The sequence below is a fragment of the Wolffia australiana genome, chromosome 8 (genome assembly GCF_029677425.1).
Source record: "Wolffia australiana isolate 7733 chromosome 8, ASM2967742v1".
Lineage (NCBI taxonomy): Eukaryota > Viridiplantae > Streptophyta > Magnoliopsida > Alismatales > Araceae > Wolffia > Wolffia australiana.
Genome location: NC_135842.1, coordinates 7,004,507 through 7,017,337, shown reverse-complemented (window position 1 = coordinate 7,017,337; position 12,831 = coordinate 7,004,507). Strand labels below are relative to the sequence as shown.

Genomic DNA, 12,831 nt, shown 5'->3' with positions numbered 1-12,831 from the left:
GTTGGAAATTTAGGACCGACGACCGGTTTGAGCGGACCAACCGGGACCGTAGGTCCTCCATTGAGGGTGGACTGGTTTGTCAAACAGGTTTAGGTCTAAGGGTCAAACCAGACCGCAACCAGAAGTATATTATTTATAAATTCTAAAAATCTCAAATCCAACTGAATGGAGAGGCTTCTATTCAGTTCAGCGCAGACGCCATATATTTGACCATCTGTAGGCACCAACTTGATGTAGAGTATATTCAACATTACTATGAACATAAATTTTCTACTTTGAGTTTGACATTGACTAGTCAACCTGACCAGACTGGGACTGAATAAGAACGGAGCAGGAATAAGAATGGACTAGAACTAGACCGAGTTTAGGTAAGGTTTAGGTCTTTTCTAAACACCCAAACCGGACCGTGACCGTCAAACCCTAGATGCAACTGTGATAGACTTTCTCAAAACCTTGTGGCGTAAAGAACTATGCTTTCATGTTCTGTCCGTCATCAACCGTCATCCGTCCCATCACCACCCATCTAAGACATGCTATTCCTACAGTGCAGGGATGTGTCTGTCAAGGGTTTGGACGAAATTTGGGACAAAAAATTGTCCCGAGGACAACCGGACGGGACGATTTTCGCACCGTAGGATGAAAAAACCTTCAGATTGGAGGTCTCGGATGATGGACAAACGAATCTGAACGAAATACCGCTGGATTCGCATCAAACAGTTGAGATGTAGCCATGTGGCCTCGCTACGACAATTTTCATCAAAGTCCTTGTACTTTTACACGCGTGCAAACTGACATCGCTCAGAAATAATTGTACATCTTTCCCTTTGCGTTCTCTCTCCCTAAAAAACTTGGGGAGAGCTCAGAAATAATTGTACATATGTCCCTTTGCATTCTCTCTCCCTAAATAATTGTGCAAATTAACGCCGCTCAGAAATAATTGTACATATGTCCCTTTCCCTAAAAAACTAAGAAAAATCTATAAGAAAACGGATAATATATTAAAAATAGAAAGCGGATTTTTTTAAAAAATAGGGACGGGACGGTTTTCGTACCGTCGAACGAAAAATTCGTCCCGTCCTCCGTCACTGCACTGAATCCGGACATCAGATGGGACGAAAATCGTCCCGTCCCGTCCATCATCCACGTCCGGGACCATCCGGAACTATAGCTGTTCGCAGTCTGAGCTGCCCGTCCCGTCCCGTCCCGTCCCGTCCCGTCCCGTCCCGTGAACTCCCTGCTTACCGCCAGAAAGAAGAAGAAAGAAGAAGGGAAGAGTACTTGGTAGAGTGGCTTCGAGTTTGCGGGAGGTACAAGAGAGAGACGAGCGGGAATGCCAGGGCCAGCCTCTGCAATGGAGCCCGTCGAGCCGCAGTCGCTGAAGAAGCTGAGCTTCAAGTCCCTGAAGCGCGCCCTCGACCTCTTCTCCCCCACCCATGGCCAACACCCCCTTCCCGACCCCGAGAGGTACGCCCCCCGACGAACAAACCCTAATCTTTCTCCATTCTATCCTTTTATTTTTCCCCTTTTTTTTTCCCGGAATCTAACCCCTTTTATAATGTTTCCTTTTGAAGTCAACGCGTTCGAATCAGCTACAAGGTTAGACGCTGTTTGATTTTGATTATAGTCACGTTTTCTTGCTTGTTGTTCTGTTTCTTTTGCAAACTGATCGTTAGAGGAGTTTTCGTTGAAGTTGAACGCCGAATATGGGGCCGTGAAGAATTTGACTGGAGATCAGAGACAGGATCGAGGAAGTAATGCGACTCCTGGTCAGGGAAATCATCCTTCTACCTCGTCCGCGTTGGTTCCTGCTGGTAATTGGGGATTCTTCAGTCTATCTGGTTATTCTTTCTTCGTTTTTCTGCACCAAATGGAGCATCTTTGCAGTCCTTGCTTGGTTATCTTGATTTGTTTTTGTACATATGCTTTTTGTTGGCATATTTTCATGTTTGTCATGTCACAGGTAGTCCTGTTTCTGCTGTTGATTCTTCAATCTGGTACAATTAAGGATCTCATGTTGAGTTCTTCACTGTCTTGTTCTTGCAGACGTTCTCTTTGATTTGAAGTTATTTTCATCTTTCGCTAGATTACATCTTAATCTCACGAATGCCATTAGCTCGGCTTGCTGGTCCCAAAATAACTACGAATGGGTTCGTGAATATATTCTACCTGGAGTAACTTTCTCTCCCAATATTCTTTAATATCCATTACCAATTGAACACTTTTTCCAGATGCATCCCGATGTACTTGGCAGACAAGTGTGTTCCACGTGTGGGACGTGTTCTATCTATTGCTCTTTTCTCGAATTAAATCTTATGAAGTAAAAGAATATTGTCCATTGTTTCTATGCATAGTAATTCAGACGCATATTTAGTGCTTAAACTTAAAAACATGGATCAAATGGGTGGTCCATATTTAAGGGATAGTAAATATATTTGTTTCATGCTAAATTGCATTTTTTTCATCTGACTAGTCTGCAAAAAATCAGACATTCTTAGAGTAGTGAGACCCATTCATGTGTCAGATAATGAGTTTCTCCACTTCGGCAATTTATGAAGTATATGATACCAACTGGTGTCAAGGGGTTTCATTCAAAAAAAAATCTGGTATCAAGTGGAAATTTTTTCTATGTTAATCTTGAGCAATATCCAAGAAATGAGATTCAAAGTAATGCAAAAGAGTTATTCAGAGCATCAAACAAGCATGATTTGATTTCTAAGGAATGGATACATGGTATGGGGCCCCCATTTCCTCTCTTACTGTAAGTTACTTATTCAGCGCGGTGCTATATCACAATTCATTCTTGGAGCTGTTCACAAAATGTGGCATGTGTAATCTTTCTGCGGCAATCTGATCTGAAAGGACTTTGAACAAGAACTGGAATAAAGTAGCAAAGTGACATAGTGATAAGAAGTGAGAAGAATCAGGTATTCTTTTCCCTTCTGGTCTCATGTGTCGCATGCTGTCCAGCCCTCAGCTGCAGCGGCCAAGTGGGGTAATGACTTACTTGAAAAGTCTTCTCTGCTTTTTTCTCCTGCTCCCTCTCTATTTATAACATTTTGGTGTCGTGTGCCCCTTTTTCTGCACTTGTGAATGGTTCTTGCGTTCTCTTCTTAATTCACCTTTGGTACATACTTTAAAAGACCATATCAGTATAAAATTCTGTGAAAACACAGGCTTATCGGACCCATTTTCTTTATCACATTCAATTATTTTCATTATGGGAAGCATGTGCTGATACGTTTATTTTCTTAATGATTCCATCATTAAGAAAGGGGGATACATTTAGTTATTTTCATTTATAGGAAACATATGTTGATAAATTTATTTTCGTAGGGAGTCAAACTTCTGCGGAAAATCAGAAAGGAGGAGCTCAAAACTCTTTGATTCTCGCTCCTGTACTGCCGAAAGGAATGTATGCATGATACTTTTATCTCAATTCTGTGGTTGCTAAATCATTTCCAATTTAGTTTACTGACAGTTTATGCATTACGGACTGGTGATTACAATCTACCGTTTTACAGGGATACGGGGATTATGGTGAGATCCACTGGTACTTCTGTCATTCCAGGATCTGGGGAAAGGTCCTCTAAAATCCAATTCTTATTCACCTCGACAACTTAGCTATCATTTTAATTTGAATCTCATGATTCTTAATCGCATCTAACTCTTGAACAAAACATTTCAGACCACAGTCTACCTCTGCATTGGTGGAAAGAGTCCCAAGCAGATGGCCTAGGCCAGAATGGCATGCACCGTGGAAGAATTACAGGGTATGCCTATTGCGTCTTTTCCTATCTGAGTTTTTTCTCACAAAAAAAATGCATTTTTCTGTGAAAAAACTTTGTCCATGTCACTACACCGAGTATGTTTGCAATTATTACATATCATGTTATGGACATAAGTTATAATAAACATCATAGGAGCAGCATTTATTTTCCATGGACTAGGCTATTATGGGTATTATGCCAATACGACTAGGCTGAGATTTTCTTCCGTCCAGAGTTTTTATTCTTGGCCATATCACTCTTATAATGGAGAAAAAAGGAGAAAAATTATTAATATTTCTTAAAATTCCCAGGGAGTGTTTTGACATATTTTGTTTTCTAACATCAAATACCTGGAGAGGTATTAGTCTGAGCGAATGTTTCTCCTTATTTATCTGGTGATTATTATATTATATATCGGGAGAAAACCCCTAACATTATTTTAAATGCTACGGACACCATTTCTTAAATTATTTCTTGGATTTTGACAATCTCACAAATCAAGCTCAAGAAGTTTGCCTGCAAGCCATGGATAAACTTTTTGAGTGACACATACGCAGTACAAGTACATGTACCTGTAATATAACTAAAAATAAGGCATTACAGTTTAGCGGAACCCATTCTGGCTTTTGTGCACTTGGGGATGTGTTTTCTAACAAGTTCCTCGCCTCATGCTTCTTGGTGACGGGTACTTAATTACTTGCTTCAGAACCCTTAAAATTTCGACTAACTTCCTGAGACTTGGATGAACTGTTGAGATGTTTCCCTCTCAGCAGCTCTCTTTATTTTTTGGTTCATCAGCGATCAATTTTTAGTGAGTTGTAATTTATAAAAAGAAATTGTTGGGATTAAAATGCAAAAAATATTGGAATGATTCCATAACCGTGCTTTTATATCATATCATATGCCGTAGCTCTGGTTACATGTAAAAGAATCTCCCACTTGAGTGATGGAGAGGAACAACGACTCCTGACAGGTGCATTTGTCCCGCACTGGTGTCTTTACTTAGTCATATATGTATTACTAAGTTTGTCCAGTGATCAATCGCTATAAATTGCGACGGGTAACAACTAACAGATGAGGACACAGCTTCTATCCGTCATGCCTAAATAGAATCTGATTTTTTCCTGATTATTCCATCCATATTTTTTACCTGAGTGCGTGAATGAAATCCTGTTACGATCCCCATGGAGATCTAACAAAATCAAGAAACAGGACGAGGGATAGAGAGGAGAATAAGAGAGATGGAAGAGGTAAGAGAGAAGAAGAGAGAGCGATAGGAGAACAAACTCTCAAGAACCTCCGAATTGGGAGTTCTTGCCCTCACGAAAGCTGGATACAACTACTCGTGCGAAGAAACCACAGGTTAATCATTCATGAAAAGTCCCTCTAACGACCTTACAAGGGGGTATTTATAACCCTACAATTTCAAGAATCGGTTATCTCATCAGGACTCTAACAATACTTCCCGCATCGACGACAGCTTGTCCTCAAGCTGTTTAAAAGGATCCCCTGGATATATTATGTGATTGCCAGTTAACGTAGGAATGGGTCAAGCTGGATCCTAGATTGCGTTGATGGCTGCCTTGAAAACAGAGGTGGTAATGGTGTTGTTTTTGGTGGAGGTGCATTCAATGGAGACAGCTGCAGCCATTGTATTGATGTAGAAAGCTTTGCTGGCTTTGGCTGGCGGCATGAAGATGGCAACCATGGCAATTGGGTGGCAACTAGCAATAGAGAGATATGACTCCCACAGGGACAGTGCCTCCTGGTAGTGCAGTGGTAGTGCCATCGTGTATCATGGTGGCGGCCACAACAAAGATGAAAGACTTGGCAGACCAAGTCGGACATGAATTTGGCATTGGCCAAGGTAGATGACATCAGGTAGCACTGGTGGCAATAGTGGAAGAAGAGGGCTGTGCGATGGTGACTTCAGCTGTAGATGGAGTGATGTGCGGTGCAGAGGCAGCTGACTGCAGTAGCATCTCATCTGGATCATGATAGAAAAATGTTGGGTTGGTTGTGGCCCTGGGTCATGGATGGTATTCCACTGTTGAACCTTAAGAGGTGGCCCCAGCTTTGAGTGGCAAGTGAGGGTCTTTCTTTGCTTTGGCCTGAAGTTTAGCACATGGGCCAGTTTTGCGGCCTATTCCGTCAGATGGGTTTCCTGAAGCCTAATTTGTGACAGATAGTCATTGTTAGAAGTGTGTTGGTGGCAATGACGGTAATAGCAGCCGGTTGTTATGATGGTGGTGGCGCCTTGGCAACTTGATTTCCACGGAGGGCAGGTGAGGGCAACGGCTCTGTGATGGCATCAATGAGAGTGGATGGGGGAATGGGCTGGGCCTTGGCCTCTGCAGTACAAGGTTGAGCAGAGTTAGCAGCCGTGGTTGCATCTCATTGAAGGCGGAGAAGGAGAAGTCTCCAGTGGCATTTTAGGAGGTGTTAGCGATGGCGCCCACGGTGGACTTTGGATTAGGGTTGCAGGTCCAGCCATTGTGTATTTTTGCTGAGTTGCTGGAGCTTTTTGCCAAGGCAATTACAATTGCCTTTGTAGCAGGCATGGTGACATTGGTGGGCACAACTGCTAAGGTGGTTGAAGCAGCCACGGATGTAGCTTCTGCAGTGGTAGATCTGGGATTGACCTCTGATGCAGCGTCTGCATCTATGGAAGTTGTGGCAGCGGCAAAGAAAACGTTGGTACCACCAGTTCTTGGAGTGGCGACGGCTGTTTTGGTGTTGCCTGATATGACTCCTGCAGATGATGCGTTGGCGGCGGCAAATCTTGGAGCGACGACGGCTGTTTTGGTGTTGCCTGATGCGGCTCCTGCAGATGATGCGTTGACGGCGGTGAATCTTGGAGCGGCGACGGCTGTTTTGATGTTGCCGGATATGACTCCTGCAGATGATGAGTTGGCGGCGGCAAATCTTGGAGCGGCGATGGCTGTTTTGGTGATGCCTGACGCGACTCCTGCAGATGATGCGTTGACGACTGCTGTTTTGGTGTTGCCTGATGGGACTCCTGCAGATGATGCGTTGGCGGCGGTGAATCTTGGAGCGGCTGTTGGAATGTCGCCTAATGCAGCTTCTGTAGAGGATGTGCCTGTGGCAGGAGATCTTGGAGTGGCTGTTGGAGCTTCGCCTGATGTGTCTTCTGCTGATGACGTGTTGGTGGCAGCAAATCTTGGAGCGTCGCCTGATGCAGCTTCTGCAGATGACGTGTTTCCGATGGCGAATCTTGGGTCAGTGGTGGCTGGAACTGCTGACATGGCAGAAACGACAGTGATTGCTGTAATCTTATTTTCCTCCTTGATCGGTTGAGGCTGGCCATTGATTTGCATCAATTCCAACAGCAATTGCTGTACAGTTTGCAGACTTCGCTGGATGCTGGCATATGAATCCAACTCTGTCGCCACAGATCGCAAGAACTTCAGCTCTGATACCACTGTTACGATCCCCATGGAGATCTAACAAAATCAAGAAACGGGACAAGGGATAGAGAGGAGAATAAGAGAGATGGAAGAGGTAAGAGAGAAGAAGAGAGAGCGATAGGAGAACAAACTCTCAAGAACCTCCGAATTGGGAGTTCTTGCCCTCACGAAAACTGGATACAGCTACTCGTGCCGAGAAACCACTGGGTAATCATTCATGAAAAGTCCCTCTAATGACCTTACAAGGGGGTATTTATAACCATAAAATTTCAAGAATGGTTATCTCATCAGGACTCTAACAAATCTTTATTATTTTCGTTACCGTGTGAGTATGCTCTCTTTTTAACGCATCCTTTTCATTGGATGGTGTTGAACACAGGGGTCCATAACTCAGTTGTAACTGGTTTGGATGATTTTTTTTTTGAAAACATAACTGGTTTGGATGATAAGTGAACAGACCAGACCCATTACAATCTCCCTGGAATTTTATGGTTTACTTTAACTTCTTCAATGGACCCACTTTTCAAGTGCGCATAATGGGGATAAATGATGTAACTTTTATTTAAGCGAGTGTTTTTCCTGTTAATGCATGATAATTATATGTCAAAGCCTTGCTCTCCTGTTGGGAACTTGGAAAAACATCTGTCGCACATGTGCATTGTTTTTTTATTTATTTTACGAGTAAGATCAGCCGACATCAGTTATCCTTCTGATATGATGAATATATAAAATCTATACATACACACATGATCTGAATGTCCCAAACCCTCCGTTCATGTACCTCTAAACAGAACAGAGGCTAGACTCACGGAGTACAATGTTGTTCATTGACGTCTCCTGTCCCTTGAAAACAACCTCATAACGATGCAGCACATTCCTATTAACACCACAAAAGCCATCACAGGAGTCCCAGAAGGTCGTTGCTGATGCGACATCCCCCCCCCCTCACCCCTCCCAACCACCACCACAGGAGTCCTAGAAGGTCGTTGCTGATGAGACTTCCACCCTGTGGTTGGCTCGCAAGCCCATACTGTCTGGGCAGGGGAGCAGTCAAAGAAGCGATGGGATCAGTCTTCTTCAGCCCCTGTGCACATTGCACACTCTGTCAAGACTTCTTGTAGCCATCTCTTCCTGTGGACTCGCATCACCGGTCTGTCTGAGCAACCAACTAAACAACCACACTTTTAGGGATCTTTTGTTTCCATATGAGTCAGCATGGCCTTTCATTTTAGTGCATTGATGTACTCAAATGAGGTTATCATTATCGTTATAATTTATTTTACCTCTTTCATGATTCAGCCCATGATTTATTATTCACTCTCTTTCTCGCTCTATTTCTTTTCTTTCACGTACCTGAGATATCCCAGGAATGCCATATCTTGATCGTGTTGATAGGATGATTATGATATTTTGTTAATTATGCTGATGATGTTTCTAGTTTTTCAGGTTATCAGTGGGCATTTAGGATGGGTGCGGTCCGTGGCTGTTGATCCGAGCAATACGTGGTTTTGCACCGGGTCTGCTGATCGCACTATAAAGGTTTTTGTCTCAGTCTATGTTTGGTTTACTGTAATATAAATGAAGTGGTGACCATATTTTTGTGATACGCTCTCCAGTTATTGAGTGTTATTTGATATTTGGAAAAAATTGTTGTTTGATACTGGGAAAAATTCCATACGCAGCCAGTCTCAATTATTTGATACTGCTTTGCAGTTCACACCTAATTTCTATAACTGCAATATTAGTGCATGTTCAATTTGTTGAGCCGTTGGCTGCCTTTTCTCTTGTCTATTTTAGTTACTCTGTTATTCTTTTCTTAACTTTTATGGGTCATAACTTTTTAGGAGTTTTTCACCATTCTTACTCCTTTTTAAGGGTTATGCATCAATAAACTGAATGTAAGTTTATAACTGAGAAAATTGTTTCTGTTTCATGAAGATTTGGGATCTAGCGACTGCTCAATTGAAGCTCACGCTGACTGGACACATTGAGCAAATACGCGGTTCGTTTCTTTTATACTTTGCAGACTCTCTTCTTGCTATGTTTTACGTAAGCTTCTCATTTCGGACTTCTTTACCTTATTACTTCACGCCAATGAATGATCTTATAAAGTTTTAATTCCATTCTGGAAGGCCTTGCTGTGAGCACAAGGCATACTTATCTGTTCTCTGCCGGTGATGACAAACTTGTTAAATGTTGGGATCTGGAGCAAAATAAGGTTATGTAACCGAATCATTTGCTAGTTTTCTTCAAAAAAAAATGTATTAATTATGTTATTTCGTTAAACAGGCCATTCGATCTTATCATGGACATCTTAGTGGGGTATATTGCTTAGCACTTCACCCTACTCTTGATCTTCTTTTTACTGGTGGGCGAGATTCAGTGTGCCGGGTATGATTTTTGCCTTTTCAATTGCATCTTAATCTAAATTAAAAGATTATGAATTTTTTAAAATAACGAAGAACTGCAAATTTGATCCTTTAATATGTGGTTAATTTGTTTTCCAGGTCTGGGATATTCGTACAAAGGCGATGATTTTTGCATTAACAGGCCACGACAACACCGTTTGTTCAGTTTTTACACGTCCTTTGGTATGCACTGTGCCAAAGCCACAACATTCAAAACCCTTCTGCGATTTCTCAACTATTTGTACACTTTTGAAGGCTTTTTAGCGATAGTTTTCCTTGGGAGGCCTTATTTAAATCACAATGAATTTCTGGTTCTTTCGGGCTCAAAATATAATTTCTTTTTTTATTGAGATTAAATTAAGTATTGTGTCCATTTTCAGTTCATTAATTGTGTCATTTTTTGGCCTTTTTTAGGACCCGCAAGTGGTAACAGGATCACATGACTCGACAATTAAGTTTTGGGATCTTACTGCTGGTGATTCTTCGACTGAATTTAGTAATTTTCAATTTTTTCGTCCTTGGTCTAAAATACAATTTCTTTAACTCTTAATTACAGGGAAAACGATGACCACCCTTACCCACCACAAAAAATCTGTGCGTGCAATGGCGCAGCATCCACACGAGTAAATAAAAACTAAGCCCAAAAGACATCAGAAATCTTTTTTAATATTTCTCCTGACACAATGTGTTTTAATGAACTATTTTCTGCATGCTATTGTTCTTCTTCAAAGGTCCCTGAAAATCGTTGCATATTTCTCTCTCCACAAAGTCTTTGATTGGGACTATTATCTGTATAAAAATTCTTACCTGTATTGTTCTTCTCCAGGCAAGCCTTTGCGTCTTCGTCTGCGGACAATGTTAAGAAGTTTAGGCTTCCCAAAGGCGAATTTCTTCACAATATGCTGTATGCCCTGTGAACTTTGTGCTGATCATTCTTTATTTCCCATGTCCTGTTTAGAAAGCGATTTCCCTTTTTTAAAACCCTGCTTCTCACAATTTATTTCATCTATCGACTAATCTTGATGTATTCAGGTCTCAGCAGAAGACTATAGTCAACGCCATGGCAGTCAACGAGGATGGAGTTCTAGTGACCGCAGGTCTTGATACTTGTCCTTGTTTAAATAAAACAGAGCGAATTTAAATATATAAAACCATATACAAAATGAATGACAACGGTTGTCCTCTTCTCATTATTAGGCGACAACGGGAGTATGTGGTTCTGGGACTGGAAGAGCGGCCATAATTTCCAGCAGGCACAGACCATAGTCCAACCAGGTATATTTTTTTTTTAGGCTAAATGGGCTTCTGTTCAGTCATCCATGACACGGCCTGTTGTTTCCTTGTGTTCCATCCAAGGGTTTGGATAGAACAGATGATGGAATTAAATAGTACACTAATTCAATGGAACAGAACGGGAGTTTTGTTCTGTTTCAGTTCTGAGATCAGGATGGATGACTGATGACAGACTGGATTCCATCCCGTTCCGCTTGTCATCCGTTCATGAGCCTTAATTCCTCTCCATATTACTCGTTGATAATGCAGAGAGTACAAGAGAGAGACATTGAGAGTGTGATTATCTCTTTTCTTGTGTATCAGGGTCTTTGGATAGTGAGGCTGGGATATACGCTGTCACATACGATATGACTGGGACTAGGCTGATCACATGTGAAGCGGACAAGACTATCAAGATGTGGAAGGAAGATCCAACGGCTACACCAGAGACCCATCCGATCAACTTCAAGCCACCCAAAGATCTCAGGCGATACTAGACTAAAGAAGTATGCTCATCCTCAGCCCTTTTTAATTTTTTTTTCCACATTGAGCTAGGGAATGAGCTGGGTTGGCTTGCTGATGCTACTTAAATACTGAACAGCAGCGTTGAATAGCTGATGAACGATCATGAATCAGGGCATCTAAACCCAATCAGATTTGGCAGCTAGGTCCTTCTCTGCCAAGTTATGCCAACCCTGGTATAAGTTGCTGTTCTCATCTCGTTGTTTTTGGGACTATTGTTCACATTCTATGTGCTCTTCGAGACGTATAAATTGGGTTATATTCTTTCAAAAAGACAGTTCGGTTGAATTTCTTTAACATAAGTAAGAATTAGTTGAGATATTTCTTGAAGTAGAAGTTTACATAGTCATGGCTAAGCCATACACAGTGAATGCAAGAGCCAAAGGGAAAATGGAGAATCATTCATTATGTAAGAGAATTAATTTCTAAATGTAGTTCTGGGATCCACCTTTACACTGGTTGGATCTAGGCGCACTATTTACAACTATAGATACGCTTAGTGACAAGAAGTAAATAATACAACTCAGGCTCAGATTATAGGAACTGATGGGAGAACGCAATCTTCTCCAACTAGGAAACACATTCTTCATTACAGGTTTCAGGGCGGTCTTTGACACAGAGGGCCATGCAATCCTTTTGATATAAAAACTGCACATTAATCTGCTAATTTCGCATATGTCATATATCAAGTCACTCTCCAAATTTTCTTGAATCAAGTGTCTATGCACCTTACACATTATGTCATGTTGCAATGAACTGGATTGTTGGCAAATTCTTTGACTGGTTCATTTTTGCGCGTCAAATTGATTCATGTCTTGATGCAGATAATTGAAAATAGACTTGATCCATTGTGCTTCACAGATCCCATGTGCCATAGCTATGAACTTTGCTTATGTCTTTTGATATCTTCAGATGAGATGTTACATTTTACTCGTGGAGATTAGATTTTTCTCCGTACAAATGAGCAGTAGTCTGTTGGGGAACATGGAACTACAATATTCCTTGCATAGCCAACGTCTGTTGAAAATTTTTAAAGATCAGTATGAGTGTTATATTGATATCTAATCCCATATCCTATGGTCCCATTCAAGTATTCTTAGCATGGGTTGAACTGCTTTTTAATGGTTGATCCTGGGGTCTCATAAATAGACAAACTAATCCTAGAAGGTATCATGTACCTGACCTAGTGTGAGATAATGTAGATTAGTAAGCCAACTATCCTTTGATATGTTTCTTTATTGACTGAGTTACCCCTCCATAATCATGTCTTCTGATTCAAATCTGCATCTAAGGATGAGATTATGCCCCTAAAATCCCTGTCCCCCTTAGTACATTTAAAGTGCATTTAAATTGAGACTCCGTGGCTCCTCCTTTAGATCTGGTTTAAGTATTCGAGAAAATCCTTAAATTTACCTGCATTTTTTTCTCAAATTG

General features: G+C 41.4%; 1 protein-coding gene across 2 annotated transcripts; it reads left to right on the top strand.

Moving 5' to 3' along the window:
- Positions 1-1,266: 1,266 nt before the first annotated feature.
- On the top strand, positions 1,267-11,685 carry PRL1 (pleiotropic regulatory locus 1). Of its 2 annotated transcripts, none has more exons than XM_078579669.1 (18): positions 1,267-1,464; positions 1,572-1,596; positions 1,691-1,811; positions 3,334-3,412; positions 3,522-3,581; positions 3,686-3,770; positions 8,642-8,734; positions 9,134-9,197; positions 9,328-9,413; positions 9,485-9,586; positions 9,703-9,786; positions 10,018-10,078; positions 10,160-10,226; positions 10,430-10,507; positions 10,636-10,700; positions 10,801-10,878; positions 11,200-11,381; positions 11,480-11,685. In XM_078579669.1, exons 1-17 carry the CDS (start codon positions 1,331-1,333, stop codon positions 11,370-11,372), a joined length of 1,455 nt encoding a protein of 484 aa, XP_078435795.1. In that variant the 5' UTR covers positions 1,267-1,330; the 3' UTR covers positions 11,373-11,381; positions 11,480-11,685. The 2 variants fall into 2 exon arrangements, with proteins under 2 accessions (XP_078435795.1, XP_078435794.1); XM_078579668.1 differs by having other exon boundaries at positions 1,268-1,464; positions 11,477-11,685.
- The last annotated feature ends 1,146 nt before the right edge of the window (positions 11,686-12,831 follow it).